General features: G+C 54.3%; 4 protein-coding genes across 4 annotated transcripts; 2 read left to right on the top strand and 2 right to left on the bottom strand.

Annotated features, from left to right (window-relative positions):
- Window positions 1-2,977: 2,977 nt before the first annotated feature.
- Window positions 2,978-5,162, bottom strand: B0H65DRAFT_574113 (uncharacterized protein; the record flags this gene model as incomplete). Its single annotated transcript, XM_062830569.1, has 4 exons — window positions 2,978-3,451; window positions 3,944-4,223; window positions 4,712-4,842; window positions 5,004-5,162. 4 exons carry the CDS (start codon window positions 5,160-5,162, stop codon window positions 3,218-3,220), a joined length of 804 nt encoding a protein of 267 aa, XP_062681875.1. The 3' UTR covers window positions 2,978-3,217.
- A 570-nt stretch (window positions 5,163-5,732) lies between these two features.
- On the top strand, window positions 5,733-8,823 carry B0H65DRAFT_426022 (uncharacterized protein; the record flags this gene model as incomplete). The annotated part of the gene is made up of 5 exons (XM_062824612.1): window positions 5,733-5,918; window positions 5,978-6,187; window positions 6,313-6,446; window positions 6,515-8,709; window positions 8,777-8,823. The coding sequence occupies 5 exons, from the start codon at window positions 5,733-5,735 to the stop codon at window positions 8,821-8,823; spliced, it is 2,772 nt and encodes a 923-aa protein (XP_062681876.1).
- Window positions 8,824-10,101: 1,278 nt separating this feature from the next.
- On the top strand, window positions 10,102-12,625 carry B0H65DRAFT_201285 (uncharacterized protein). Its single transcript, XM_062821790.1, has 5 exons — window positions 10,102-10,335; window positions 10,473-10,883; window positions 10,940-10,994; window positions 11,053-11,282; window positions 11,361-12,625. The coding sequence occupies exons 1-5, from the start codon at window positions 10,305-10,307 to the stop codon at window positions 12,482-12,484; spliced, it is 1,851 nt and encodes a 616-aa protein (XP_062681877.1). The 5' UTR covers window positions 10,102-10,304; the 3' UTR covers window positions 12,485-12,625.
- Window position 12,626: 1 nt separating this feature from the next.
- Window positions 12,627-14,784, bottom strand: B0H65DRAFT_201241 (FAD/NAD(P)-binding domain-containing protein). Its single transcript, XM_062821789.1, has 3 exons — window positions 14,409-14,784; window positions 13,898-14,312; window positions 12,627-13,836 (listed from the first exon to the last, which is right to left on the bottom strand). Exons 1-3 carry the CDS (start codon window positions 14,638-14,640, stop codon window positions 12,864-12,866), a joined length of 1,620 nt encoding a protein of 539 aa, XP_062681878.1. The 5' UTR covers window positions 14,641-14,784; the 3' UTR covers window positions 12,627-12,863.
- Window positions 14,785-15,595: the final 811 nt, after the last annotated feature.

A 15,595-nucleotide genomic window follows, 5' to 3' on the forward strand; every position in this document is an offset into this window, starting at 1 on the left:
CAACCACAGACCGACCATTCAATGGCGATGCGGGTAAAAGCGTAAAACGGTGAAGGGAGCCGCTAGGACGGATTGCGTTACGACCGATTTATAGCGTGATCGTTTAACCTTGAACTTCACCACCACGAAACGAAACAGCCTGGAGAAGCGGAAATGCCCCAACTTCTCACCCACACTCGCCCACACTCGCTTACTGGCCCTCGATTGGTCGCAAGCCAACCTCTTTTTGTCTCGGCTGTTCTTTTTTTTTCTTCTTTTTTTTCTCGCTTGTTGCTGTTTCCTCGCTCGCGACGGGAATAACCGCCGGTCTATAGCGGTACCGACCTGGTAGTAATTGTTTCAATGCCCGGCCTCGAGCCGGCCTACTACACTACGCAATCTGCGCTTCGCTATGCTACCTCGGCCGTTCTGTGATACAAGCTGCGTGCGCCTGGAGAAGCCCTAGAAGCAAGCCGTTACCAGAAAGCCAAGCGGTTTTGCAGTTTACTTGATGTCAATGCAGCCAAAAGAGCCGAATCCCCACAGAATCGGAGAAAGAAGTTGCAGAATGCATGCACCTTGCTAGCATGTGCATTGGTGCAGTATCTCGTTCCCACCTCCGTGGAGTTGTTCTTCCAGTCTGCCCCCCGCGGAACTCTGAGAAGCAGCCCTCGAGGTTCTCACTATTATGGCGCTCCTGATTGGTCAGAGCTTGACTTCTTTCTACTTTGCGCGCCACTTGGCGACTGCCGTCCGTTGGTGTTGCCTGTGGGGGCATCTGATGCTCCATCCCACCAATTTATGGTTGCATAAGTGCGTGCATATTCCAAACCTTCTAGAAAACCGACCGCTTCTACTGTGTAGACCGCTTTTTGTTCCATGCAGCCAGGACAGCTTGGCTCTCTTCTGAGACGACGGCGCCCGTGGTGGTCAGGTGGTCAGTGTACACCCTGCGACAAGTTGACAACAACGGCGACGGCGACGACAAGTGGACGATGCCACCATGACGAGAGGCACATTGGTCGATCGGTTCCCAGCACGCCGTGACCTGACCCGCGATTCATGCATGGACCAGCCCTTTCCCGCGATAATCGTTTCCTCGTTTTCCCCATCCGCACGCGATCCATACCATATCCATCGGCATTTCCATCTTGAGGCCGGAGAACAACCGAGCGCACTGTGATGGTTTTGGGTTCTGGGGGATTTTGCGGTGTATGTGTGGATGGTTACATTCTCACCTTGTCCTTTTGGGCTTGGCTTTGGCGTCTTGGATGGAGGCGACCAGCACCAACACCTCGGCACTGGCCTGCTGGCAGACCGGTACTGACACTGGCACTGGATTGGCACTGGCACACGGGCACACGGCTGATGGGCTTTACGCTAGGCGTGTTGTTCCCGTCTGGGGACAGGTAGCTGACCACCATGTTGTCTCTCGCCAGCCGTTTCGAAGCTCGACAGTGTGTGGTTTTCCCTACACCACATCGGCTAGGCCGCCTCGTCATTTTCGTATCGCGGTGATGCAGGAGACAAAACATCATGAACAGCTTGAACACGCCAGGCTTGCGTCCTTTTGCCCGTAAGAGTCAATATTGCGCACGTAAAAATGTGCGCGGAAGCCAAAACAACCAACGGGGCCTAGACTTGTGTGCTCAGCGAGCAATCTTATCCAAGGTGCCAAGTCGGCCTGGGCAGAACACGGGCTATATTATTGTTTCTGGGCATTGTCGCACGCAAGATGCGAAAGTTCCTTCAAAAGTGAAGCCGGTCGCGATTGCTGCCGAAAGGGCTGTAATCTCCCCAAGACGCGGAGGCGAAGATCTTCCCCATGGCACACGCCGCGATTCCTGGCCTTGTCAACAAGGTGCTCCTCTTCGGTCCTTGAGGCTCAAGGCTAGGAAATTGCTGTCCGATTGCCGGGCGGTAGTCCGACACCCACCGGTTGCGACACCTCTTGAAGGCCCGTGTGAGGCTGTCGTGACAGGGCAGGGGGTACAGAGCTGCCCTGCGATAGGGACACTGGTTGGCCGGGAAATTGCTGGATGCTGAGGAGCTTCAACGAGTCGGAAGGGCGCTAAAAACTGATGGTTCACTGGCGACACAGCAGTCTAAAGTTCAGGGTGATCCCTTGTGTAGAGTTTTCCAATTTTTATTTTCTTCAGTTTTTCAACAAGGAATATCGCCTTTGCGACGAACCTCACAATGTGCTTTGTACTGCGATTGCATGATAGCGCGAGGGAACTCCCGCGTTCGATTGGCATGAAAAAGAGAAAGAAAGAAATTTCTGACATTTGATAGGGTTCGGGAACGTCGGCGGCTTGACCTTGTGGAGTGTCAGTCGTTGGTCTTCACCTTTTGCTCTGATTGAGGAAAGTGATGTTTCGTCCCCTTGTTGGCATCTTTGTTCATCATTGGGGGCCTGAACACTATGACGTAGCTCAAATTTCCCCCGTTCGTGATGAGGGACTGCCTGCCTGGTGAGGGTAATATCAGATCACCAGCCTCGGTGCCCTACAATGGATATGGCGAACATGACTCTTTGCGTGGAGGGGCATTTGTGTGTTGCTATACTGGTTGTTTCATTGCTGTTTCCATATGACAAGTCTCAAGATACCGTGTTACTTGGCAACGTGCAGCTCCCGTCCCGGTACTGAGGGGACGACAACCTTAATCCAGCCTCGGCCGCGGCCAAACTCCGGAAAGAACGAGTTAAGGGAAATTGATCAACTCGATATGAAGTCTATATTGCCCAGCTGTCCGTTTGGCTATGGCATTCATGTGGTGATCCTTGCTGTCGTTTACGAATGCTCATCTGTAGTAGGTAGCTTTGCATGATGGTTGGAAATAGGCATATTACACTCTGTGATAGGTGGTCGGTCTGACTTGCACATACCCTACAAACCAATGCCGTACACTGCACCCAATTTGGCGTTAACACGGGAAACCGCCTCACCGTGACTTGTTATGTCCGGTGAATGGGACCGAAGACGGGAGTCCGATCTCATCAGACTGAGCCGGCAATAACACCGCAACGTCTTGGACCTGTCTGGTTGAATCCAAGACCCTAGACTCCCCGTTCCCGTCTAAATTGCCATGGCGCTGTTGCACGGCAGACCAAAACAGACCGACGGGTAGGCACGGGTTCGACCGTTGCCCACGGGTCAATGTATGCCATGCAGCATGTCACGAACGACGGTGACTTCTCAATGGAAGACGAGACAGGCGAGGACGACAGCAATGATCAACCGTTTCCAGTGGGTGAGATGGGCGAGCCATGGAAGCCAGTTTCTGGCAGGCATCCGTCGATTGGTTTCCCCTTCTCATCGTTGCCGGCAGGGATCGAGCTCTCATGGCAACGATAAGGGCTCTTTTGGCCACTGACTAGCCAGTCAAAGCGAAGCAATTGCACGGCATGGGTGTACCCCAGCTTCCGGCTCATGACGGACAGCGTGAGAGGGCCAAAGCTTGTTCGCGCCTATAATCGAGAGCTCGATACAGTCGAGGATGCAGTGTGTATTCTGCTCTCAGTAAGGTACTCTGTCGCCAAGGAATTAGCGTGGAGCTTCACGACTCTGGCCTTATCATCTCCCGTGAGAGCAGCTCAACTTCCCCTGGCCAAGCTGCATAGCGATGCATCAACACACAATTCCATCTCATAAAAGCAAATGCAGCGCATAGGGGAAGGCAGACGATGCCTGGGCCAGACGAGGCCGTACGAGGCCATACCGACTGGCGCAGCCGAGGGTAGATAGCATGAATTATGGAGTCGTGATTATCCATCCCGAGTGACCGCCAAACTGCCTGGTGCAAATGGCAACTCTGGGCCGGCTGACCGCCAAGTGTTCTGGAGACTTGCTCGCCGTTTGTGAGTTTGTGGTGCCGGCGGATTTGCTGGTGAGTGTGAGGTTGGGAGTGCTGGTCTACTGCGGCGGCCCTGGGGCTCTGGCAACGCCCGCCTGGCACTCACCCGCCGGGCCTTTCGTGTGGGAAAAACAGAAAATCCTTTCTGATTTCTGGTTTCCTCGTCGTCATTCAAGAAGCGCGAGCCAATCAGAGGCCGCGACGGCCGGTGTGGAGGTGGGCAGCCAGAAAATCCCGCAGGCTTTTGGCTGACAAGGTACGCAGGTGGAGAGGCACGGACAGGTACCTCAGACGGGCTCGATTGCGGCTTGTGGTAGTGAGCGGCCAGAGGGCAAAGGCAGAGGGCGGGGTGGAGGTACCTGGACGCATTGGACGATCCAGGTATCCTGCGGTAACTCCAGGTCATTGCGACCTGCACTCTGGGAGACCCGCTTTTTCACAAACCCCCTGTTCATGGCCGGGGTGTCAGCCATTCCACTTGCTTGTGAGGTTGGACTTCTCGGAAGGAAGGCAATCACATTCAATCGCGGTCTGCTCTTTGGGGCGTGCCGTAGTGGTAGTTAGTGCGGTGCGCTGGAAGGTAGTGCTTGTCCGCCTCGCCAGCTTGCCAGCGCTGGGCGGTCGCACCGTGTCAATTGGACGACCAAAGAGGCCGACCTGAGGCCGACCCACCAAAGAGGTAAGCAAAGAACGGATGGCGAGGACAGTCTGGGCACAGGCGCACACGGTGGCATCGCGTGGAGGCGGGCTCCAACTCGAACACTCTTCTCTTTCCAGGAACGGGACGGCTCCTCTGGGGGCTCCTCTGGGCTCCTGGTTCATTCGAAGGCCGACCGACGCGTTACTCCATCACCGTCTAAAAATCGAACCCTACGTTGGGCCGCAGAGTCGGTGGTCGTCAGGGCACAAGTCGTTCTTTCTTGCGAGCTGTGGGCACTGGGCAGAGAGTGAAGGACCAGGGACGTGCACGGTTCTGGTTTCGTAGTCCCAGTTCCAGCGGTCGAACTAGCAAGCAGGTACGCGGTACCTGGTGCTAGCGCAGTCTCCACACTCTGTTCCGCTCGATGGGGTGCCCGTCTGGAAAGTGGACTCTGTGGGTGCATTGAGAATTGAAGGGTGAACTGGAAGGTGAATGCATTGGCGGGCGGACAGGGCACCAGAGCTACCAGGGCCAACAAGGACGACAAGGTACCGGGTACAGTCAACGATACAGTGCCGGGGCCTGCAGCCCACTCGTCGCAGCGGATCGTAGCTGGCGAATCCCCCAGTCTGGCGTGCGTACCAAAGAAGGTTGGCTTCCATCTTTGGCCGGAAAGGTCGCTCATCGTTCGGTCACCGGCCGGAAAGATTGAAATACCTTTCTCGCCCGCTCCCTCGACTCGCACCTCCTCTTCTTTTCCTCACGCTCGAAGGCTTTTTTAATCCCTCCCTTCGTCGTGAATCTCCCCAACTCCTAATACTTTTTTCCTTATCGACCCATATCCCTCGGTCTACTTCCTCTCGTGTGGACGATTTCACCATCTTCCAACGCCTACGCCACATACCTATTAGGTCATCAAAACAATACCCTACCGCCGCGTTCCCGAAAACCCTACTAGGTCCGTTCACCTTTTGCGAAATCTACATATACCCGCAACTTCTTCCCACCACCAATCTGCTCCATCCACTTTCAGCACCACCCCACCTGCGGACGCGAGCTGTTCCTGGGATATCCAAGCTTTGCCTACCGCACACTCCACTCCTACTCATACCACCAACTTCTACTTCAACTTCTTCCTCCCACCTACTTGTCAGACTCTGCTCATCTCTCCGAGACCTAATCCTAACATCGCTTTCCTCTCTACAGTACCTTAATATACGCCTAGCAGAGCTTTGATCTGCCAACAATAACGCCAATGGCGGACCACTCGGCCAGCGGCGCTCCTGCGCTGTCGACCAACATCGAGAGCGGAAAGTTCGACGAGAAGGCGGCGGAGCAGGGTGCTCCTTACCAGCCTAAGCCCAAGGTTGAAGATGATGATGAGGATGAGGACATCGATGCCCTCATCGAGGATCTCGAGTCCCACGATGGAAACGATGTTGTAAGTTGTCTACTACACCCCCAATTGGCAACGCACAGCATTCTAACCCACTTCAACAGGAGGAGGAGGAGGAAGAGGGCACTCCCGCCGGTGGCGGCCGCGTCGTCCCCGAGGACATGCTCCAGACTGACACCCGTGTCGGTCTCACATCCGAGGAGGTTGTCCAGCGCCGTCGCAAGTACGGTCTCAACCAGATGAAGGAGGAGAAGGAGAACCACTTTCTCAAGTTCCTTGGTTTCTTCGTCGGTCCCATTCAGTTCGTCATGGAGGTACGTTGCCATCACACGCCAAGAAGCGTTTCGATCCATCCCGCTATCCCTGCGGTTGGTGAAACGAAACGCGACGGCGCCCCCACGCGACTCTGCCGCATAGATGCTGACTAGTACTACTACAGGGTGCTGCCGTCCTTGCTGCCGGTCTTGAGGACTGGGTTGATTTCGGTGTCATCTGCGGTCTGCTGCTTCTTAACGCCGCTGTCGGTTTCGTTCAGGAATTCCAGGCTGGTTCTATTGTCGACGAGTTGAAGAAGTAAGTTGCCAACAACGAGCCGCCAAACAACGCCACTGAGCAATCCGCTAACCTACTTCCCCTTTCAGGACTCTTGCTCTCAAGGCTGTCGTTCTCCGTGATGGTACTCTCAAGGAGATTGAGGCTCCCGAGGTCGTTCCCGGTGATATCCTCCAGGTTGAGGAGGGTACCATTATCCCCGCTGATGGTCGCATCGTCACCGATGATGCCTTCCTCCAGGTTGATCAGTCTGCTCTTACCGGCGAGTCTCTTGCTGTCGACAAGCACAAGGGTGACAACGTTTTCGCTTCCTCCGCTGTCAAGCGTGGTGAGGCTTTCGTCGTCATCACCTCCACCGGTGACAACACCTTCGTCGGTCGTGCCGCTGCCCTCGTCAACGCTGCTAGCGGCGGCACTGGTCACTTCACTGAGGTCTTGAACGGTATCGGTACCATTCTCCTCATTCTCGTCATCTTCACTCTCCTCATCGTCTGGGTTTCCTCTTTCTACCGCTCCAACCCCATCGTCCAAATCCTCGAGTTCACCCTTGCCATCACCATCATCGGTGTCCCCGTCGGTCTTCCCGCTGTCGTCACCACCACCATGGCTGTCGGTGCCGCCTACCTCGCCAAGAAGAAGGCCATCGTCCAGAAGCTCTCCGCTATCGAGTCCCTTGCTGGCGTCGAGATTCTCTGCTCCGACAAGACTGGTACCCTCACCAAGAACAAGCTCTCCCTCCATGACCCCTACACCGTCGCTGGTGTGGACCCCGAGGACCTCATGCTTACTGCCTGCTTGGCCGCTTCCCGCAAGAAGAAGGGTATTGATGCCATCGACAAGGCTTTCCTCAAGTCCCTTAAGTTCTACCCCCGCGCCAAGTCCGTCCTCTCCAAGTACAAGGTTATCCAGTTCCACCCCTTCGATCCCGTCTCCAAGAAGGTCGTCGCCGTTGTCGAGTCTCCCCAGGGTGAGCGCATCACTTGCGTCAAGGGTGCCCCTCTTTTCGTTCTGAAGACTGTCGAGGAGGACCACCCCATCCCCGAGGAGGTTGACCAGGCCTACAAGAACAAGGTTGCCGAGTTCGCTACCCGTGGTTTCCGTTCTCTTGGTGTTGCCCGCAAGCGTGGTGAGGGTTCTTGGGAGATTCTCGGTATCATGCCCTGCATGGATCCCCCCCGTCATGATACCTACAAGACTGTCTGCGAGGCCAAGACTCTCGGTCTCTCCATCAAGATGCTTACTGGTGATGCCGTCGGTATTGCTCGCGAGACTTCTCGCCAGCTCGGTCTCGGTACCAACATCTACAACGCTGAGCGCCTTGGTCTCGGTGGTGGCGGTGACATGCCCGGCTCTGAGGTCTACGATTTCGTTGAGGCTGCCGATGGTTTCGCCGAGGTATTCCCCCAGCACAAGTACAACGTCGTCGAGATTCTCCAGCAGCGCGGTTACCTTGTTGCCATGACTGGTGACGGTGTCAACGATGCTCCCTCGCTCAAGAAGGCTGATACTGGTATTGCTGTCGAGGGTGCCTCCGATGCTGCCCGCTCCGCTGCCGATATCGTCTTCCTTGCCCCTGGTCTCGGTGCCATCATTGATGCCCTCAAGACTTCTCGCCAGATTTTCCACCGCATGTACGCCTACGTTGTCTACCGTATCGCTCTGTCCATCCACTTGGAGATTTTCCTCGGTCTTTGGATCGCCATTCTCAACCGTTCCCTCAACATTGAGCTTGTTGTCTTCATCGCCATTTTCGCCGATGTTGCCACCCTTGCCATTGCCTACGACAACGCCCCCTACTCGCAGACCCCCGTCAAGTGGAACCTCCCCAAGCTCTGGGGTATGTCCGTCCTCCTCGGTGTCGTCCTTGCCATCGGTACCTGGATCACTGTCACCACCATGTACGCTCAGGGTGAGAACGGCGGTATCGTCCAGAACTTCGGTAACATGGATGAGGTTCTCTTCCTCCAGATCTCTCTCACTGAGAACTGGCTCATCTTCATCACTCGTGCCAACGGTCCCTTCTGGTCCTCGATCCCCTCGTGGCAGCTCAGCGGTGCTATCTTCCTCGTTGATATTCTTGCCACCTGCTTCACCATCTGGGGCTGGTTCGAGCACTCCGACACCTCCATCGTCGCCGTTGTCCGTATCTGGATCTTCTCCTTCGGTATCTTCTGCATCATGGGCGGTGTCTACTACATCCTCCAGGACAGCGTTGGCTTCGATAACCTTATGCACGGCAAGTCCCCCAAGGGCAACCAGAAGCAGCGCTCGCTTGAGGACTTTGGTAAGTTACAATCCCTTCTATCTAACCTTGATCCATTGGACACTGGCTAACATCACTTCCTTCACAGTTGTCTCTCTCCAGCGTGTCTCTACTCAGCATGAGAAGTCGCAATAAGCGATATAATGATTTTCCGGGTGCAATGTTCATGAAGGTTGCCTGATTGAAATGACGGGATGATAACTCCATATGACCCCCCCTTGGTATACCCCTTGGTGGCAACTCAGCCATTGAAGATTTTAGATTAGGGCTGGGAGTTTGCCGCCAGGCTTTTCTTTCTGGAATTTGTATCCACAACTTCTTTTTAGGGGTATACGTACCCATTACATTTCTTAGATACTAATACTAAAACCGTAAAATCTAATAACCTAATAAGTTCCTGTGAAATCTGCCATGTTGAGCGCGTGAAGTCTTGGACACTTGGGGTGACTCCTAGAGACTCGAATGCACACTGGAGATTTTTGGTCCTTCAGCTCCTCATGTTTGGGTGGTTTCCCAGGAGTTGGGTGGTGTTGTAGGTAAGGAAATGCAGGTACCCGTGACCTGGCAAAGTGGGCCTGCCTGACTCTCCAAAAAGTCTGAACACCACGCTAACATGGAGCTGGCCACGAGACGAGCGCAATGACATAACTATTTCTCTTCCCTCAACTTCTGACTGGCTTCTGGCGCCACTACCGACTCGGTCAACCTTTGTGTGTCAAAACGTCAGATCCTTAATACACAATACGCTCCTGGGTAAGTGCTCAACAACGTAAACGCGCTCAGACACAGTCTCGGCATTCCAAAGGCAAATTTCAACAGTCGCTAACTACGTTCACAGATACTTACTGTGTTTTGTATCTCTACTTTCGGCTTACAGTGCATACAACGCGCAATACCTATCGCGGGAGCAACTGCGCATGGCCTCCGATCATCATTCATTGAAGACGACCTTTCAAACTTACTCTTGGCTTGCCGGTACGGATTGGATCGGTAGTGCAGCATAGAGGATCGGTCGTCACTTCCCCTTGTGTCACACACGGCGGCGGACTGGTTGTATCAGAAGGAAAGAGCTATCGTGCATTGTCTGCATTGAACGAGCAAAAGAGGCAGGCGAAAGAGACGTTTCGGGAAGGCAGAGGGCCAAGCATTTCAAGGCTTTGCACAAACGCTTGGCTAGGACAGGCTGCCAGATTCCAGCCGAGAACAACATCGCTCCTGCCAAGCAAGCAAGCAAACTTGGCAGCGGTCTGTGAAGCGCAAGCTCCTAAGGCAGCTTTGTTGAGCTTTGGGCGACACAGCGTTGCGTGAAGAACCAAACCATTCTGCCTTGTACTTGGCACGGTTATTTCTGGTTTGTGGGCTGTGAGGACGTGTGGGGAAAAGGTTTGGATGAAAGATTGCGTGTGAAGGGTTCTCTTACAGAAACGGGCCAAGCACAGACGAAAAGGCCAGCGGAGACAAAACCCTCGAGACGAACAAGAGGTTATTCTTGTCGTGGCCTGTGGCAGGATTTGTCACATTGTGATACTTGTAAGGAGCTTTTTGTCCCCTTTTTGTGAGAACGCACATTGTCCATATCTTGCCGACTTGGCAGCGGCGAGAGCAAGACTTCGAAGATGCCGGTAGAGCTCCCGGGGTTCTATTTTGGTACGTATGGTGGACTCTTTCCTTCGCACCCACGAGTGCTCCATGATGTGGAATCCGACCCGAGATGGGGAAAGCTACGTAACCGGGGAGCGGGCAACCCCCGCATAGACTGTTATAGCTCACTAACACTCTTCTAGACCCCGAAAAGGGCAAATACTTCAAGATAGAAGACAGCAAAACGGCACCAACGACTCGCTACACCAATAACGATGTAAAGCGTCGTCGTCTTCTCGAGGAGAAGAAGCGTGTAGAAGAGGAAAAGGCAAAGAGGCTACTTGCGTTCCCTCGAAAACTAAAGCGAGCAAAGATCCTGCAAGACCCTCTTCTGGGAGGGTTCCTGGAAAGAGAGACAGCCCAGGATAGGCCAGTGCTTCACAATGGCCGAGATGACGATACGGTGATAAAATCATGGGCCAGAGGGTTGAGTGACAAGGGAAAGGTCGACCTCTGGCCGGACCTGATTCAAAACGGGATCATGATTGGAACCATTTCTCACTTGTGGGTTGGAGGTTCGGACTCGAGGACAGGGCTGGGAGTTACTTATGCCGGTAGGTGCTTTTTTCCAAGAGGTCAGTTTGAACCGGTATACTGATGATCAGAGCAGCGGTTGACGACGACTCCTTGACGAGCTCGTACATCCCGAGGGATGGGGCTGATGAGTAAGTTGTTCTAACTGCCTTGACACTTGGCAAAATGCTGATCTTACATCGCTATTAGAATCAACTTCGCCTACGCGAACGTCAGATACAGGCGGACGGATTTCATGCCAATGCCGGAAACAATCACCATTCCTCAGCTCTCCTCGCTCAGATTTCATGAGCCATCCGGTCGGATGTTCCTCACATCTAGGATGCCGACGCGCACTCCCTCCATCGCTTGGTTCTCTCCAAGTCAATCCGAGCCTCCCATAGAAGAAGAGGAGCGGCCGACATGGCAGCTGGGCAACTGTAAGTCTTTCTCCTCCCCATATTCTCTCAACACATTAGTCATGATGAAGCTCAGTAGTCGACTAACCCCCTCGACAGCCCCCAACCTAATCAAAATCTCCGCGCCCACCCCCAAGGGTACCAAATACGGTGTCATCAACACCTCCTGCCCGGCACCCTCCTACTCCCGCCTCACCTGCATCGCCGGCGGCGACGTCGGTCTCCTCCAACTCACCAACGACTCCCGCCTAAGCTGGCTAACCAAGCCTCCACCGCCATCCTCCTCCTCCAAGACCAACCATGACTCAGCACCACCCATGGCCAAGCACGGCGAAGTCCTCAGCCTCGATTTTTTGACAGTCAACCCAGCCGAAGTGATCCTCGTCGGCGGACGCACCGGCCGCGTCTGCGTGCTGGACATGCGCGTCCCCGAGGAGGAATGGGGCTGGATCAAGCACCCCAGCAGTGCGGCGCACGTCCGCTCTGTCGGGAGCCACGGGGTGCTGGTGGCGGGTCCTATGAGCGCCATGCGTCTGTATGACATCCGGTGGTGCAAGACTGAAAAGGGTAGCACCATCAGTGATAATGACGGCGGTGACGGTACTACTAGTATTGATACGGTTATGGATTGGCAACCCTCGCGGTCTGGCTCCGGTCCTGGTAGCAGCAGCAGAAGCAGCAAAAACAAACCCTATCACAACCACCAGAAACCACCACAACAACACCGACCCAGGACAAGAAAACCAACCCCCTTCAACCCCCTAACCATGTCCACCCCCACCACCCCCATCCTCACCTTCCCCTCCTACCGCAACGCCGAAAACATCCACATCGGCTTCGACGTCCTCTCCTCGCCGCACTACACTCCTTACAACCTCGCGGCCGCCGCGCACGACGACGGGACGGTGGGACTTTACTCCTTGCTCGACGGCTCGCGCGTGCCGAGCAAGACGATCGATAGGATCGGTTTCTCGGGATTCGGGGGAGACGATGATGATGATGCAGATGCAGATGTAGGACCGTATGATGCTTTCAGCAGGGGGAACGTGATCAAGAGTTTGATGTTTCAGACGTTACCGGGCGATAGACATCCGAGCTTGTTTGTGGGTGAAGGGCCGAGGATTAAGAAGTACTCGTTTGGGGTGGAGACTAGTAAGGGGAGGAAGAACAAGAATAGGACGGCGAGGGTGGAGGAGGGTTATGGCTGTGAAGAGGAGTTTTGAGGACATTGCGAAGTGAGGAAGGTTATCTGCGATCGATGAATTACGACGCGTTGTTACGGGCGTCGCGAAAGAAAAGTATATGCTGTTAGAACCTGGGCACGGATAGAGTCGGTATAGAATTAGCATAGTAGCGTTGAAAATAACAAATGACATGTCACACGGCGTGTATGTCCTGGGCATCGTAGGAAACAGTACGTTATTGAAGCCAATCATCCCCATTAGTCAATCTAACGTGGGCCCCATAACGCCCATAGAGCTCTGCCATGTCCTTCATGTATCTACATTCCCCTCTGTGAACCTACGATGCCTTCCTTTCTCATTAGTGACTTGCCTTCGTGGGGTACCCATTAATCCCTGATTCTCGTATATACCCCGTCCATCAGATGTGCTTCTTGCTGTATCCATAGCCACCATTCATGTGTCCCGAAACCCTCTGAGCAGCAATGACCGAGCCGTTCACCTTGCTATTAACATGTGAGGCCAGTCGGCGGCTTGCTGCACCTTGCGCGCTGAACTTATCCAACACGCTGATGAAAAGAACCTGGATCAACCAGATCCAGACTCTTAACAGCCAGTCAAGGAATCCCAGCTCGGGCTTTCTGCCACGGCTATATGTCGAATCCTTGAACTCGAACGGGACCCGTCCTCCCAAGTGTTCCATGGCAACCCGAATGCCACTGCTAAATCCATCTTCATGGAACCCGTATTTAGTCCAGGCGCCTGCGTAACTGATACCTCGGGTGTTCTGGATGTAGTCGAGCCGGTCTTGAGCTTTGATTGCGGCGGGGGTGTAGAGCGGGTGCGCATATATGTAGGTTCCTTGAACCGTCGAAGGGTCTGGTTGATGCAGGGGGTTCAGGGTCACCAAGACATCGCCGTACTGCTCCCGGGGAATGTGCTGCAAGATGTTCATGTTGTAAGTCAGCGATACCTGATCGATGTTCCTGCCAGTAACGGGAGATGACCGCGTCAGATAATTCCAGCTACTCCAGGCCCTCGGGGACTGCGGCATGAGCGAGGTATCAGAGTGCAACACCGCAACGTTATCCGAAGTCCTGAAGTTGCGCAGGATATCTCGCTCCTCGTCGGTGGCTGAGTCCCGGATGATAGAGTAAGCTTGGTCGCCGTGAGTGGCAAGAATCACATGGTCAAAGACCTCAGAGCGACCGCCCTTGATGTGCAAACGAACACGGCCGTCAGGTTCGTTTGTGGCCCTTGTGACTTCAGACTTTAGGTGCAGATGGTTCGACGGGAAACCATTCATGACCGTGTCGATGTAGCCTTTGGAGCCTGTGGATATCGTAAGCCAGTCTGGGCGGGCGGCAACTGTGGAAAGAAGATGATGGTTCCATCTGCGAGGAGGTCAGCACATTTGAACACAATGACACGAGATATGGTGAGGGTCATACGCACAGAAATCTGATCAGAGTAACGGCAGGGAATTCGAGAGAGCACTTGTCGGGACTGGTACTCCACACAGCCGCGGTCATGGGAATCAGGTAGTCGTCTCGGAAGGCATCCGAGTACCCTTCGCGGTCCAGGTATTCACCAATTGTCTCCTCAGGGTGAATGGCGGCATGCTGGCTCTTTGCCTGGGTAGTGTCCTCAAGGTCCACTCTCAGCACATCGAGGGCATGCTGGTTGAAGCGGATGATATCGAATATGATGCGCCACATTCGTGGGGAGAAGATATTGCCCCGCTGAGAAAATAGGGAGTTTAGTGAGGATCTAGCCCACTCAAACTTTCCGTAGTCTCTAGAGACCGAAAAGGTCATCTCCGTCTTGACGGGCGCAATGCCTATGTGGCTGAGGAAGTTGAGGAGGTTGGCTATAGGGGTGACGTTAGTGCATGCAACCACACAAGCAGCCGATGTAGACTACTGCAAGGTACCGATGCGTAAGTGGGACTGGGGAGAAGACGTACGGTAGGTGGCTTCGTTCATGACGATGAAGCCAGTATCAACCTGGGTGCTATGCTTTCCCTTTCGAAAGTCCACCGTGTTTGTATGTCCTCCCAGCCGGTCGGAAGCCTCAAAGAGGTGGACATCATGAGGGCTTCTGTTCAAGGCCCATAGAGCACCGATTCCCGCAACACCACTGCCGACGATGGCGACCTTCTTCCTGGGGTAACGGTTAGCTTCGACAGTCGTCGCCATGGGCAAATAAGGTCCGTGAGAAGCTGTGTGGTGTAAGGGGAGAAGAGCGGTGATAGCGGCCCCGCTGGACTTGACGATGTCGAACGGCAATGCTTCTCGAAGCAACGTGGCCCGGACTGCATGTTGATGGGCAATGGGGCAGCCAGCCAGCCATATAAAGGTGATGCATAGCTGTATGATGAGATGGCGGCCCTACGACAGCCGATGGAGATCGAAGCTGGTGTCATTCCAATGACAACAGGGCTGGCTGGCTGGATGGCTGATGGTGGTCAATGCAGCCGAAACAGGTCAGCCTGTTGGGACCACTTGGTCGCCGTGTTCATTGGGCCTTGAGCCCCTCGAGCCGTGGCATGAGGTAGAACAGAGGATCAAGACTCCCTTTCTCGCTTGGGCAGCAGAGGTGCTACACATGCATCGCTGTCGTACGTAGTGGGCTTGTCCGGGTCCGATAGCGATTGGCTGCCACCCCCAGAAAGTTGGTGGAGTGGCCAGCAGGAGGACAACAAAGATAAGTGATCCGGGGTTGGCTGACAAGACAAGAGTGTGGTACAGCATGATGAGTTGATAGAGAATAGCACTTACATAGGCTCGTCCGGCAGCTCCTCTTGTCCACCCATCTTGTCCATTGATCACTTCCTCGTGTAACCAAATGGCGATCTCATGTAACGCACGGCGGGGAACTGAGAAAGGGCATTCGATACCCGATTGAAAACCGCTTGAAGCGTCCAGAATAACGAGGGTTTCCACTTGGCCCGGTCGATATCTCCAGCGTCGAAGGTTTCGATTGTTGTCCCCGGCCGTTCAAACGTGCCAGTGGGTTGAAGGTGAAGCGAGGAAAGAAGATGCGATGGCAAAGCGCTTGCTTCACGGCACGTTGAAGCGCAGAGTGAGGAGGCGTTTTCGTATGTATCCCCTCCAGCATCTGTTAGTGAGTCTCAACCTTAACTAGTATGGC

Source organism: Neurospora tetraspora, assembly GCF_033439725.1.
Source record: "Neurospora tetraspora strain CBS 560.94 chromosome Unknown B0H65scaffold_4, whole genome shotgun sequence".
Lineage (NCBI taxonomy): Eukaryota > Fungi > Ascomycota > Sordariomycetes > Sordariales > Sordariaceae > Neurospora > Neurospora tetraspora.

What these genes read in the sequence shown, in the direction of transcription:
- B0H65DRAFT_201241 (XM_062821789.1), bottom strand. Translation starts at nt 14,640, where the DNA reads ATGGCGACGACTGTCGAAGCTAACCGTTACCCCAGGAAGAAGGTCGCC. An exon ending in CATGAACGAAGCCACCTACC is followed by an intron (nt 14,313 to 14,408) that starts GTACGTCTTCTC and finishes TCACCCCTATAG; the next exon opens with CCAACCTCCTCAACTTCCTC. An exon ending in GTTACTCTGATCAGATTTCT is followed by an intron (nt 13,837 to 13,897) that starts GTGCGTATGACC and finishes ACCTCCTCGCAG; the next exon opens with ATGGAACCATCATCTTCTTT.
- B0H65DRAFT_201285 (XM_062821790.1), top strand. Translation starts at nt 10,305, where the DNA reads ATGCCGGTAGAGCTCCCGGGGTTCTATTTTG. An exon ending in GCTGGGAGTTACTTATGCCG is followed by an intron (nt 10,884 to 10,939) that starts GTAGGTGCTTTT and finishes TGATCAGAGCAG; the next exon opens with CGGTTGACGACGACTCCTTG. An exon ending in GACATGGCAGCTGGGCAACT is followed by an intron (nt 11,283 to 11,360) that starts GTAAGTCTTTCT and finishes CCCCCTCGACAG; the next exon opens with CCCCCAACCTAATCAAAATC.